General features: G+C 39.4%; 1 protein-coding gene across 1 annotated transcript; it reads left to right on the top strand.

Annotated features, from left to right (window-relative positions):
- Positions 1 to 492: 492 nt before the first annotated feature.
- Positions 493 to 10446, top strand: TBX22 (T-box transcription factor 22). The gene is made up of 8 exons (XM_055564334.1): positions 493 to 1003; positions 1640 to 1799; positions 2615 to 2716; positions 4621 to 4795; positions 5677 to 5841; positions 6231 to 6295; positions 6640 to 6725; positions 9681 to 10446. The coding sequence occupies exons 1-8, from the start codon at positions 826 to 828 to the stop codon at positions 10286 to 10288; spliced, it is 1539 nt and encodes a 512-aa protein (XP_055420309.1). The 5' UTR covers positions 493 to 825; the 3' UTR covers positions 10289 to 10446.
- The last annotated feature ends 5009 nt before the right edge of the window (positions 10447 to 15455 follow it).

Genomic DNA, 15455 nt, shown 5'->3' with positions numbered 1-15455 from the left:
AGCTTGTGCTGCTCTTTGTTTCCCTAGTGTACTCACTTAAGAACAAAAGACCCCTATATACTACTCTGGGTCTGGTTAAATCAGTTTCACTTTTGTTGGAAAAGTGGTCTCCCGTGGGCAATTACTTTGCGTATCTTCAAGTTTCACAATTTAATGTAAAACAGTAAGTTTTTATACCCCTCCTCCTCATCAGACTATCCCGAATTCCTTTCCAATCAACCTCCACCCACTTTTATCCCTACACCCCCACCTCCCCCTTCCCTGTCAGACTCTGAAGTGTCACTCACGGTGTTTTTCTTTTTTTTTTCTTTTTCTTTTTTTTTCTATGCTTCCAACAGTTTTCAAAACAAACAGTGGAGGCTAGGAGCAGCCGACCAGCTGGGTATTCACTGAGTCTGATGCAACAGTATCTCCCAATCCGAGCGGCCTGAGACGCCATTGGCGGCAGGTCTGCTCCCTAAAAGGGCTGTGCTTGCCAATCTCTGAGCTCTGACAAGTCACGGAATCAGGGATCTGAGGACTGATGGTCCGCACATGTCCACTGGGAGGGAGGAGACCACAAAGGGGACTAGACTCCAGAGGACTCTAGCTCCAGTTTAATCTTCTTGCATTCTGTCTATTCAAAGAACATTTATATGTATATATAAAAATTATACATTTTTCCTCCTGCATATAGATTTAGAAAAATTTTTCTGAGTTCTCAGTTTTTCTGATTTTCCCGCTTTCCCTCCTTTGCCTATCCTCGGCGCCCTCCCACCCTCTCCCTCCCTAACCCAGCTCAGGTTCAATCTTCGCAGAGTACAGTTTTCTTCAGCCTCTCCAGGGATGGCTCTTAGCTCTCGGGCACATGCCTTCTCGGTGGAAGCCTTGGTGGGGAGACCCAGCAAAAGAAAACTACTAGACCCTAGAGAAGAGACGCAACCTGAGCTGCTTAAGAAAGAGGGTGGAAAGGAGGAGGAGAGAAGGAGCAGCGCCGCTGCAGGGACGAAGAGTGAGCCTCCTGGTAAGTACCCCTACCGCAGCCCAAATCCCTGCGCCAGCTACCCTTGTTTGCTGGGTCCGAAAGTCTCAGGCTGGCCCCTCAAGGCTGCTTGAGGGCGGCTAGCCCAATCAAAGGATGTCTTAGCCCTATCAAAGGATGTCTTGGCCCAGCTGTTGGCCGCGTTCCGGGCTGGGGGGATATCTCAGCCATCTGGCTGTAGGGGGAAGTTTCAGAGCCTCCAAGTTCAGCCTATAGTATTGTGGTTCATTTGCGGTGAAGGGGAAATCCCCACAGGTTTGTGAAGTGAGTCTCTCCAACCTCCTGGAAACCCTGAGAGCCAGAGGGTGGCTGTTGCTCAGAGTAAGAAGCAGGGCAAGGACCCAGATCCCCAGGTGATTCAGCATCAGGGACCAAAATTTTCCAAAAGAGATGAGAGTGGGAAAATTTGAAGAAGGGTCATGCATTTCACAGGGCACGACCTGGGTCCCCTTTTCTCCATCAAGGGGGACACAGTGGGTATTTTGAAGAACTTGGAAATTAGTCGCCAAGGTTCCCAGGAAAGAGACAAGGCTGGTCTGTTCTGAGACAGGCATCAGTGAGAAGGGGGTGCACGGCTGCAAAGCTCTCTCAAACTCTGGGTGTCTCTATTTCCCACAGAAAAGCGAACCAAAACAGATCCTTTAGCAACTACTTTCGGCTTTAACAGCTTTGGAAGTCTGGAAGAGAAAGATATTATTCAAGTGGAACTTCAAGGATCTGAGCTGTGGAAGAGATTCCATGACATTGGGACTGAGATGATCATTACGAAGGCTGGCAGGTTTGGCTTTGCACAAGTTGTTCAAGGGCTTCACACAGTAGGCACTTAATGTTCTTATCACATAAAATGAGCTCCTCCAGTTTTATGCTTTTGTACCCCTCTCCCCATATCCACACCCCAGAAAAGTATTAGGAACCACTGTCTCTCAATTGACCAGAGTAGGCCTTGCCTGGCCATTGTTAGTGGCTCATCCTTTCTTTTCTGTACACCCTGTTCTAAGAATTCATTCTCTCAGCTTCTGCCTGTGTAGTAAATGATAAAAATTAAACCTGCCAAGGCAGGTGCCAGATGCCACCCCCACGTCTTAAGCTACAGTCAGGCCCTTCTGTTAAAGCCTCACAGTTATTAGTGAACAATATCCCATCAAGCAGGCCGACTAAACTGAGACCAAGTCAGTTTTGAGGTTGGTCTTTCCCTCTTCCTGTGGGACAGTTTCCTCACATCACCTGGGTAATTTTTGTGTATGTGAATCTTCTTAATTTCAGTCTTCCCCAAATCTGCCTCACAGAAAGCACCACTGATGGGAGGGGCACAGCTTTTTCTCTCCTATTTTTCTTCTACATGGTGGTGGTGGTGGGAAGTGGGGCAGACGAAAGCCTTGTGGTAAGAATATTCTGCTCCACTCAGAAATCTTGAGTTTGTTCAATCAAATATATAACCAGAAATCTTTCTTCATGAACCAAATGTCATTCCTGAACCTGTCTAGAATGAGAAGAGTATTGTGAATGCCTTTGATTTTCATTTGTCCCCAACCTCGCCCCTGCTCCAAACATTTCTAATCGCGCCCAGGTCAGTCGTTGTTTTCTCTCCCACAGGCGGATGTTCCCCTCTGTTCGGGTCAAAGTGAAAGGACTGGACCCAGGGAAACAGTACTATGTGGCCATTGATGTGGTGCCAGTAGATTCCAAACGCTATAGGTAATTGGGACCAAAGAAGGGTACTACAGGCCTGGAATGGGTATTCATATCTATGGAACCTGACAGCACTGTCTTGAAAACTTTACCATTGAAGAGGGAATTTATTCTTCTGTGGGCTTTGAGAGTTGAGTTTTCTCCCTTAGACTGGAGTTCAGGGTTGAGACTGAGAGAAAAGAAGACTTGTTTTTCTTTTCTCTCATTCCTGGCACACAGATTTCAACTGGGACTTCAGTGTACCCCAAACCTCTCACCAACCCTCTATCCTAGCCTTGACTCCACAAACTGCAGAGGGCATGGGCTCAACAACTAGGAGGGAAGCTGTTTAAAGGAATTTGAGGAGAAATGCTGGGGCTTCTGGGGCTCTACCAGGCTCTTGACTGTGCTACTTTAGGGCTGGGTCCTTGAAAAATATTCTAATTTGCCACCCAAAGCTAGTCAAGCAGTTATCTTACCTAGGTCCATGTTTTTTCTTCCTTCCTTAGCCTCTTCCCTGAAGCAGAGGCCAGGTCCCAGAGAATACAAGTAACATTTCTCTTAATGTAAGCTCTCTACTTAAAGCAGGCTAAAAGTGGCCACACTGATCTAAAGTTAAGAGGCTCTTCTTAGCTAGCAGCCCAGAAGCTGGGGTCTTTGCATGCTTTAACTCAAGGGTTTGGGGGTTGAGCGGCAGCCCCTGCCCTCACTCAGACAAATGAGCATTCGACTGAAATGGATGTCTAGCCTTTCTAGGAAACAGCCTGCATAGCGCCCAGTGCTGGGTGTAAGAGGCAAGAATTAGGCTGGGCTGGAGAACCTGTTAGGACCGTAACCCCAAAATAGCAGAACAAGCTGCTTTTCATGCTTGAGCTGGTTTGGGAATTTGGCACATAACTATGCCATTAAGATTGGAGACAATGGACAAACAGACATAGAGAATAGACCTATGGACATGGGGGAGGGGAGGATGGAGAGGGTGAGATGTATGGAGAGAGTAACATGGAAACTTACAATACCATATGTAAAATAGATAGCCAATGGGAATTTGCTGTATGACTCAGGGAACTCAAACAGGGGCTCTGTGACATCTAGAAGGGTGGGATAGGGAGGGTGATGGGAGGGAGGTTTGGGAGGGAGGGGACATGGGTGTACCTGTGGCTGATTCTTATTGATGTATGACAGAAAAACCACAAAATTCTGTAAAGCAATTATCCTTCAATTAAAAACATTAAGTGGAAAAAAAAAAGATTGGAGACAATGGGAAAATCAAGACCACAGTGAGCAGAGTTCCTTGAGGGTATTCTGATATAAAGCATTGTGGCAAAAGGGGTTTCCACAACTGCTAGTGGCAGTGGGCCACACCGATACTTTCCTCACTCCTCTGCTTCTTCCCTGACACTTGTGGGACAGGAGGATTTTTTGGGTGTCTCTGCATGGTGAAACAAGTTAGATCAATTTTTGTTGCAGTTTCTGTGAGGAGATACAAACAAGACTATGAAATCCCATGACATTATACTTGCCCTGGAACTTTGCAGCATTTCAATGACATATGCTTATATACAGTTTGTTTTCTATCCCTGGATGCTCTCTGGAAATCATGTTAAATCCAGCAGCCCAGTGGTAAAGAAACCCTCTGCAATTCAGGAGACACGGAGATGTGGATTCCATCCCTGGGTTGGGAAGAGACCCTGAAGAAGGAAATAACAACCCACTCCAATATTCTTGCCTGGAAAATTCCATAGACAGAGAAATTTGGTGGGCTACAGTCCATGGGGTCACAAAGAGTGGTACACAGCTGAGCTACTGAACACTCCCACTCACTTTGAGATTAGCAGGCAAAACTTGACCAAGTTCTTTAGAACCAGTTCACAGCAGCCCCTACCCCTGGCTTTGGCCGGTGCCTAAAGTCACACTCCACTCATTTTCAGGTACATCTATCACAGCTCCCAGTGGATGATAGCTGGGAATACAGACCACTCATGCATCACTCCCAGGGTCTATATTCACCCAGACTCACCTTGTTCGGGAGAGACATGGATGCGCCAGATCATCAGCTTTGATCGTGTGAAACTCACCAACAATGAGATGGACGACAAAGGTCATGTAAGTGTGCACAATCCTTTGTCCCAAGGAGAAGAGGAAGATGCCAAGGCGTCAGCTGGAGGTTCACCTTGGAAAGGCCAAGAAGGTGTCCCCCAGATGTGCTAGTTGTGGTCTTCAGGAACTGTCCAAGTTCTGGGCCAGTGACCAAAGTAGCTCTTGTGACTTTTGTTTGGCATCTGAGAATGCTGAGGGTTGGAGATGGTGAGTAAGAGAAGTTTGAGGACTGAATGTGACTTCTTTAAACCAGGATGTCTGATTGGGAGAGTGAAAGGGAACTCTTACCTGAGCAATCTGGCACTTTAGCTTTTCTGGCAATCACTGTGGGCTCTGATTTCCTTCCCCTGAGGTGCACCTTCTGTGTTTCATGGTATGGTGGAAGTCTTCTCCACAACCCACCTGCATGGAAGGCCTTTCAGGTCACATAGACCTTGAACCTTCTTCCCAGGTGCACATCACCTCTGGCCTGCCTGACCTGACACTGTGCTAGCCACAAAAGGAAGAAGGATTCTTCTTGGTTTAGGAGGTGGGGAGGGTCAAATAGTTTCCCATCAGTTAAATAAGCCCAGGGAACTTATGGCAGGCAGTTGGATCTCAATGACACTTGGGAACATTACATGCTCACCCACATTTGGAAGCAGGAAAAGACCCCAACTGGAAATGGAACCACTGCTTACTGGTGCCACTGTGGTGTCCATTTCCTGAAACCCCTTATACCTGAGGACCTCTGTCTAGTGCCAAATGGCACAGAAAAGTGGGGTTAGCCTAGGCTTTCTGGTTTAAGTTCACTTTTGTGTGGGAAGGTTCAGGGTGCTGATGAGAGGGGACCAGTGTAGGGGAGGGGAAGCCAATTACTAGGCAGAATTTGATTATTTCTCCTCCAGATCATTCTGCAGTCCATGCACAAGTACAAGCCCCGTGTGCACGTGATGAAGCAAGACAGCAGGGTTGACATGTCCCGGATTCAGTCTCTGCCTGCTGAAGGGGTTAAAACATTCTCCTTTAAAGAAACTGAATTCACCACGGTGACAGCTTACCAAAACCAGCAGGTAAAGCCAACTAGGTCCCAGGCAAGCAGGAATGGCTCTGGAGAAGCTTTAGGGACAGAGTGAAGTTGTACTCTATGGATTCAATTTTCCACAATTAAAAAAAAATCCATTAAAAAGAATCCATAGTCTTATTGCTAGCAATCAAGGCAAGTTTGATTATGAGTTTTGTGGATCTTGTGTTAAAAAAGAGCAGGACAAAGAATGCCAGTAGAGAAAGGTGATAAACATTCCAAATTTGACTTAGCAATATGCTTAATGTTTATTTAACATGTTATATTACACTTTGGAAGGTTTTGCTGTTGTTGTAACCATTAAAAGCAACAACAACAACGACTGTGTTTTCTACTGAGGTCACTGACTTTATCTTTCTTTTTCTTCTGAATCCTTAGATAACCAAACTGAAAATAGACAGGAATCCTTTTGCTAAAGGATTTAGAGATCCTGGAAGAAACAGGTAAGCAATATAACAGTCACATCTAATATTTATATAGCCCTTTTCACAAGTACTACAGCTAAAGAAACTGTGGCTCAAAAGCCCAGAGTCCCTGCATTTTGTAACTAGTAGGTAGTAAGAAAGAAACCTAGATATTTTATCTCTAAAATCTTGCCTCCTCCCAACCCCCCCAACCCACTTTTAAGATATTATTTATTCTAGATTCTTGGGCTTTTATTTAGGGATAAACACTGGGAATTTTATTCACTCTTAAAAACTATAACAAAATAACTCAAAAGTTTACATAAATTATTATTTTCAAGAATTTCATTCTCAACTTGCTAAAGGTTGTACATCTTTTTCAGGGGTGTACTGGATGGACTTTTAGAGACCTATCCATGGAGGCCTTCTCTCACTTTGGATTTTAAAACTTTTAGTGCAGACACACAAAGTAAGATGTTTCATTAATTTTTATTTTTAAATGTTAATGAAATAATGACCGTCAGAAGCTCTGTACAAATACTACACAAGAATATAAGTACATGCTAGAAAATGTGTGCTTACAATCAAGTGAGTGTATATTTATCTTGATGAGGAGATAAGAAGCAAAAAGGGAGAGAAACAGGCAAGATGGAAAAGAGCGTAAACATAATAATTAATGGTGGATTTACTGACTTGTATCTTCTTGAGTTATCATTCATCCTGAGAGCTGTAGAAATAACCTGGGTCTTTCAGCAGCTCACTATCTCATATTCTTTAGAATCTGCCTGTGATACACTGAATTGAAGTGAAGTGAAGTGAAAGTTTCTCAGTCATGTCTGACTCTTTGCGAACCCATGGACTATACAGTCCAGGGAATTCTCCAGGCCAAAATACTGGAGTGGGTATCCTTTCCCTTCTCCAGGGGATCTTCCCAACCCAGGGACAAAACCCAAGTCTCCCGCATTGCAGGCAGATTTTTTTTAATATAAATTTATTTATTTTAGGAAGTTAATTACTTTACAATATTGTATTGGTTTTGCCATACACCAACATGAATCCGCCACAGGTATACACGTGTTCCCCATCCCAAACCCCACTCCCTCCTCCTTCCTCCATCCCTCTGGGTCGTCCCAGTTCACCAGCCCCAAGCAACCAGTATCATGCATCGAATTTGGGCTGGTGATTTGTTTCATATGTGATATTATACATGTTTCAATGCCATTCTCTCAAAATCATCCCACCCTCTCCCTCTCCTACAGAGTCCAAAATACTGTTCTATACATCTGTGTCTCTTTTGCTGTCTCACATACAGGGTTATCGTTACCATCTTTCTAAATTCCATACATATGCGTTAGTATACTGTCATTGCAGGCAGGTTCTTTACCACAGCCCAAATATATAGGAGTGGGTAGCCGATCCCTTCTCAGTGGATCTTCCTGACCCAGGAATCAAACCTGGATCTCCTGCATTGCAGGCAGATTCTTTACCAACTGAACTATTAGGAAAGCCCTGGCGTGCACTAGTGGCCTTATTTTCAAATATGTTAGATATTAAAATAAATATTTTATATTTTATGAGATACTTTCAGCACATGATAAAAATGACTTCCATTAAATTTCATCATCACTTGGCTTCAATTTTCCTTTTATTGTTAGTAGGAAAAATAAATGTCAAAAACAATACTAAGCTATTCCAATTTGATTAATTGTCATAAGCACTTAAAATAGCTGCAGAGCATTTGTTGTCAGGTAGTACATCACCTGACTAAATAATAATTTGACAACGCAGGCTTTCTGGTAGAAGAATGCATACCTTCATTTACTATGATATTCAATTATAAATAGAAAAGTCTTTATTCATGAGCAATATGGAATTATTTTACCCTTTTTGTCTTTACTCATTAAAGTTGTTTGTCTTTAAACATTAATTGAAAGTTAGTTACATTATAGTTAGGTTGAATTTTACGTAAGGTTGAATTTTCTTTACATCAAGTAAAGAAATCAAGTCCAGAATGTTCTCAAATTACAAAGAAAAGGGGTACCATTTTTGTTTAAATAATATCTGGATGTTTAATTATAAAAGATATTTTCCACCCTGTTAATATAGGATTAAGCTATGTTTACATATAAAAATGGGCTTCTGTGGTGGCTCAGCAATAAAGAGTCCCCCTGCAATGCAGGAGACATGGGTTCAATCCCTGGGTTGGGAAGATCCCCTAGAAAAGAAAATGGCAATCCATTCCAGTATTCTTGCCTGAACTATCTCATGGACAGAGGGGACTGGTGGGTTACAGTCCATTGGGTTGAAAAGAGTCGGACATGACTTAGCAACTGAACAACAAAAAGTATTTTAAAATAGTTAAGAAAAATTGCAGGCAGATTCTTTACCAGCTGAGCTACCAGGGAAACACTAAGAAAAATAGTAGCCCCTAAAAAACTCCACAAAAACTTGATCAAGTTCAGTCAATAACCAATTTTTTTTAAATTAAATAATTACAAATATAAGGTGTAGAATCTAGATTTTCCTGGGCATTATATTTATCCCTGATTTTAGTAGATGCTAGGCAACCATAAAGGATCACCTAACAACATTGGTATGAACAGTTTCATTTTCATCTTGGTATTTTTAACCTGTAAAACTGTCTTTAATTCTTGATATAGTGCACCATAGACCTTTCCCCATCTGTGATTTTCACATAAGAGAAAACCTAATATATTAAATGTTCTTTTTTTTTAATTTATAAGATTACTTTCATATTCAGTGATTTTTTTTAATCAACTAAAGCTTTCTATAGAATCTCAACCAACTTGTTAAATTTAATCTAGAACTTATTTTAGTAATTTTTTTTAAAATTAAAGATAAAAACTTTTATTTGTAAGATATAATTGGTTCTGGATCATATTTAATTAGGCTTCTTTTTTAATTCATTGAATGAATGTTGCTCAAGTACCTGGTATAGTCTAGAGCATAAAGAATGCTCAATGTATGATACATAATAGTAATGCTACAAGTAGTAGTGGCAGCAATAGAGATACCATATTCAACTTTGATCAGAGGAATGGTCTTTTCCAAGGGAGTCAAAATAACTGTGGCTTCCATGGTGGCTCAGTGGTAAAGAATCTGTCTGACAAGCAGGAGACACGGGTTCGTTGCCTGGGTTGGGAAGATACCCTGGAGAGGGAAATGGAAAACCACGCCAGTATTCTTGCTGGGAAATCTCATGGGCAGAAGAGCCTTGAGGGCTACAGTGCATGGGTTCTCAAAGGACTTGGACATAACTTAGTGACTAAACAGCAACAGCAAAATAACTCTGAACTTGCAAGGAAAGCTAATCTAAGAATGAAGCAGGGATAGTTATGGACATGATTACTGATTCAGTAGGAACATATAGTTCATTGTTCATTGATTGACTTGTCATTCACAGGTGGAAGCAGCAGCTCATCCCCAGTGACCTCTAGTGGAGGGGCTCCTCCTTTGAACTCTTTGCTTTCTCCACTTTGCTCACCTCCTACATTTCACATACCTACAAGCTCCCTTGGAATGCTCCGTCCAGAGGTGTACCTACACAGTATCAACCTGCCCCTTTGCTACAAGATTTGCCCAAATAATTTTTGGCAACAGCAGCCTCTTGTCTTGTCTGCTCTTGAAAGTCTAGCAAGCAACAACAGTTCTCAGTCTTCAGCCTCACTCATGATGGAAGTTCCCATGTTATCTTCTTTGGGAGTCACCAATTCAAAAAATGGTTCATCTGGAGACTTAAATGGACAGTGTCTACAAGCACCTAATTCTTCCAATCAAATGTATGAATTACAGGCACTTGAAAATATTTTATCACCAAACCCCATTGCTCAGGAAGCAATTGCTTGCTCTTTCCATCCTTCCTATGGCTTTTATAGGTACAACTTCTCCACACCACCTAGACTGGTAAATGCTTCCAACCGTCTTAAAGTGAATGACAACAGTCAAGTTTCTTTCATAGAAGGCAAATACAATCTCTCTCATTGGTATCCAAAAATTAGCCATTGCCTTTAATGAAATAGTCATGTTCCTAAAATGATTGCAAGTAAGCATATATTTTCTTTATGTGTCACCAAAAATGGTCAAACATTAAAGGGCTTAAAAAGCTTCATTATCAGAAGGATATTCCTCTGTTAAAGTGCCTTATAACATGCCATAAATCAGATATGACCTATAGCAATCTCTGATTACAGTAGCCTTAAGTCTCAAAATAAGATACTCAATAAATATTGTTTGATGAGGTAAGATTACCAGTGAAAAATGACTTCAGGTAACAAAGTCCCTAATTATAGTGAAGCCTGTTTACCACAACTGCCTCTTAAATATTGACAATGACCAAAAGAAGATAGATTTAATTCCTGTGAAAGCAGTGAAACAATTCCAACTTTACCTATGAATATTGGTATCGTTTTAATTATCTATCTATCTCATAACTGTAGAACATTTCATTGTTAATTTTCCTTATACTTTTATACTCTGCTGTTGGGACATTAACATTCTAATACTAATATTTGCAGCCTATGGACCATTTAATCCTGAAGGAACATGAAGATTAAATCAACAACAAAATATTTTAAATAAATTTGCTCTTTTATGCTCTTTTATTTTTTAGATCTTTCTCAGGTGGTGTTTGTTTACTTAGTACTTTAGCAAACCTGGCATTTTATGTACAAAGTTTACAAATTGTTGTAGTCCTTCAAAAAGACTAAAAGTTATGATTTGAATTGTGAGTATATATTTGAATCCATAAATATGAAACTAGCATTACAATGGTACAATTTAATTTCACTCTTCTGCATCAATCATGGTAAACTATACAACATTAGCATAAATGAGACAATTTTAGTTTATGAAGTTGAAAAATTTCCTTTCACCTGGTCCTACATTTTCTGGAAAGATTTGTTAAGTATAACCTCTATATCCTTAAGATGACTTGGATTTTAATTTTAATTTGATGCTGCTAGCTTTACAATTTATTAAGCCAAGGCCCTTCACATCACAATGGTATGACTTGAAAAACTAACTGCACTGAAAAACTGCTTTTTAAAAACTTTTCCAACACATATTAGGGAGCATGGTCAGTCACTCAGTCATGTCTGCCTCTTCGTGACCCATGGACTAAAGCCCTCTGGGCTCTTCTGTCTATGGAATTTTTCAGGCAAGAATACTATTGTAGGTTGCCATTTCCTTCTCCAGGGGATCTTTCCAGCTCAGGAATCAAACCCAAGTCTCCTGGCTTCTGCATTGACAGGCAGATTAGTTACCACTGCGCCACTTGGGAAGTCCCATATTAGGGAAGGCATATCATTATTGGACTTTACAGGTGGCACTGTGGTAAAGAATCTGCCTGCCGATGCAGGAGATGCAAGAGATGTGAATTTGATCCTTAACTGAGGAAGATCACCAGATGGAGCAAATGACAAACCACTCCAGTTTTCTTGCCTGGAAAATTCCATGGACAAAGAGCCTGGTGAACTGCAGTCCATGGAGTTGCAAAGAGTCAGACACAACGAAGCACACACACACGAGTCAACATTATTTATTTTGCTTAAAATAGTTTTTCTTCTCAAATGTACCTTATAAATATACCTTCTTATACATGCATTAAAATTATATGTCCCTTCACTTCTGGACATAGGGATAGAACAGCACATAGTTAAATTCAAACTGAGTATTCTAGTCAAGATGAAAAATTATTTATTGCCCAAATTAATTAGGTACCTGTTATAAAAGTCTTTGAGGCAGAAAACCTGTACTACTCAAGTTTATCAAATCAATGTTTAAAGTAGCAAGCACACTATTCCTGCCTACTATTAAACAGGAAAGCTGTAGGCTAATTTTTACTGCCAAACGAATGATTTTTTTAAAGTCAGATTATAATAAAACTTATTCTGATGACTTACATGGCAGATACTTAGCAACTAAAACCATAAAGTATTTGGCTGAAAAATCTAGAAAATTTCTGGGTTACTTTAAAAAAAAAAACTTTTTTATTATTTATTTATTTATTTTTTAACTTTACAATATTGTATTGGTTTTGCCATACATCAACATGCATCCGCCATGGGTGTACATATGTTCCCCATCCTGAACCCCCCTCCCACCTCCCTCCCCATACCATCCCTCTAGGTCATCCCAGTGCACCAGACCCAAGCTTCCTGTATTCTGCATCAAAGCTGGACTGGCGATTCGTTTCTTATATGATATTATACATATTTTAATGCCATTCTCCCAAATCATCCCCCCCTTCCTCTCCCACAGAGCCCAAAAGACTGTTCTATACACCTGTGTCTCTTTTGCTGTCTTGTATACAGGGTTGTCATTACCATATTTCTAAATTCCATATATATGCGTTAGTATACTGTATTGGTGTTTTTCTTTCTGGCTTACTTCACTCTGTATAATAGGCTCCAGTTTCATCCACCTCTGGTCAACCACTTGTAAAAGAATAAAACTAGAACACTTTCTAACACCATACACAAAAATAAACTCAAAATGGATTAAAGATCTAAACATAAGACCAGAAACTCTAAAACTCTTAGAGGAGAACATAGGCAAAACACTCTCCTACATACATCATAGCAGGATCCTCTATGACCCACCTCCCAGAATATTGGAAATAAAAGCAAAAATAAACAAATGGGATCTAATTAAAATTAAAAGCTTCTGCACAACAAAAGAAACTCTAAGCAAGGTGAAAAGACAGCCTTCAGAATGGGAGAAAATAATAGCAAATGAAGCAACTGACAAACAACTAATCTCAAAAATATACAAGCAACTCCTGCAGCTCAATTCTGGGTTACTTTTTAATGGTTATTTAAGAAAAGGCATTGATTTTGTAGCTTCTCAAGTACATATACACCATACTTTATATTTCAGATAATTTTTCTGTGTATAATCCATATACAATTGCTAATACAAACTATATTGGGAAAGGTGATTTATATTAAGGGGAAAACATTTAAAGGCTAGAACCCTATTTTAAGCTGTTTTTATATAATATTCACAAATTGTCATTCAATACTTTTAATTGAATAAGAAACCAAGGGAAAACCTTTATAGAAAATTAGACTTGGAAGAGACCTTAAGAAGTTCAGTAAGCAGTCCTCTATTTTCTGAACAATTTTCTCATCTGTGGGAAATTGCTATCATTTCTAATTCATGTACAATTCATATTTAGTACCCTTACTATGTTATATTAAATAAATTCTTATTACCAAATAGGATGTTGCAAAACTTGAGTAACTTGGTAAGTTGAGGCTAATGGTTATGGAGTGAAAAACAGAATGCTATGAAATTATATTAATTTCAGCTGTGTCAACTGAATATTAGGTTTGCTTTTAAAACCTACAAAAATCAAAAGTCACTCAAGTTAGACAAAGTATGAAGTATCAAATGAAAGTGACCAAATGATACATAATAGACTCCCAAGTCTAATAATTAAAACTGCTATTTCCATTTTGTTTGACCATATATATACATCTAGGCTTCCCTCGTGGCTCAGTGGTAAAGAATTCGCCTGCAATGCAGAAACCACAGGAGATACAAGTTAGACCCCTGGGTTGGAAAGATCCCCTGGAGGAGGGCATGGCAATCAACTCCAGGATTCTTGCCTGGAGAATCCCATGGGCAGAGTACCCTGGCATGCTACAGTCCATAGGGTTGCAAGGAATCAGACACTACTGAAGTGACTTAGCATGCATGCATACATCTACTTCATCCCATTAAAGAAAAAGCATTTTAATTTAGTTATCAGAAGCAGTTTAATTCTGTTATCTAGATAAAAATCTGATTATATGACCCAAATAAATCTAGAGAAAATAAACTTTCATCTACTCTATAAGATTTGTACATTGAATCAGGAAATAAGTGAATGTCGCTTTATCTTTGCAACTTAGCTTAGTCAAGCTAAGACCCGGTGTCAGGAAGTATTTCTACTTTGTGGAACAGTCAGTCAAATTGAAATCAAGGGCTTGAGTTCAAATTTGAGCCTGTTTGCAGAACACATGTCTAAGTGGATAAATCCTATATTCATTACATTTTAATCACCAGAGTATATTTTTAGGTAACAAACAGCGTCAAAACTTTTTTTTCATTAAATAGAGCAAGTTTGCCCTTGACATTGTATTTTAAAGTCTAATACATAATATTAGATAATATAATATTAGAGTTTTCAAACATCAATATCATTACTCCTATTTGCTATATTATAGACATGGTTGTATTTTCTTCAAGCTATGAATTTAGATGTTCATGATATTTCACTGCTATTAGGCAGTCTAGTAGTAGACACAACTTCTTCTTTGTGAGGTTGAAGTGAGTCTATGGCACACAAAAACTGAAAAATTAGAATTAGCAAGTGATGAATCAGTGAATCTGTCTTTGGATTATCACAGTTCTAAGTGCTGACAACTTGAAAAAGTGCCAACCAACGATGAATAAAGACAAGCATCTTTATTGGATATTATGGAATAGTTCCGTTTCATTATCCTAATCATTTATAGTATGCACCTTAAAGAAAATCACGGTGCACATAAAGCTGATAATATGTATCTTTTAACTGTTACTGATGCAATGGTAAGCCAGAATATGATTGAAATAAATTTGTACAAATATTTTAAATATATTTTACAAAAATCTACAAACATTGTGATGACAAATCTAATTGTTTCAAATGCTTTGAAACAATAGTATTATATGCCCATGTTTACAGTAGGGTAATATACAGTTATCACTGTTTTAAATCTCAGTAACAAATCTTCTCCTTATTTGAAGATGCAATTTGCTAAGTTCCAGATGTCACACTGTAATTCATATAACCAGTGGGGTTTTAGTTTCATTTTGTTTTAAAATAATTTATACAATGTTGCTTTTTCTCCCTCCTCTTCTCAAAGAAAGGATGCTACAAGACATCTAATCATTGCATTCTTATACTATTAATTATGTATTCTTATATGGAAAGACAGATTTAAATATACTTAGAAATTGCATGTACTGCATTTTGTGAATTGACAGGGTGAATTGAATTGCAGTAAAAACATTTTATGGAAGTACAATATTTTTACTCTAATTTAGAGATATGTTGCATTTGTGCTGAAAAATCTTTATTTAGCCAAAATAACAATAGTATCCTGGCATATAGCAGCAGTTTACTAGTCAATTTCACTGGAATTTAACATGT

The sequence above is a fragment of the Bubalus kerabau genome, chromosome X (genome assembly GCF_029407905.1).
Source record: "Bubalus kerabau isolate K-KA32 ecotype Philippines breed swamp buffalo chromosome X, PCC_UOA_SB_1v2, whole genome shotgun sequence".
NCBI classification, from domain to species: domain Eukaryota; kingdom Metazoa; phylum Chordata; class Mammalia; order Artiodactyla; family Bovidae; genus Bubalus; species Bubalus kerabau.
Note: the sequence above shows the minus strand (reverse complement) of the source record. Positions and strands in the feature narration are given on the sequence as shown.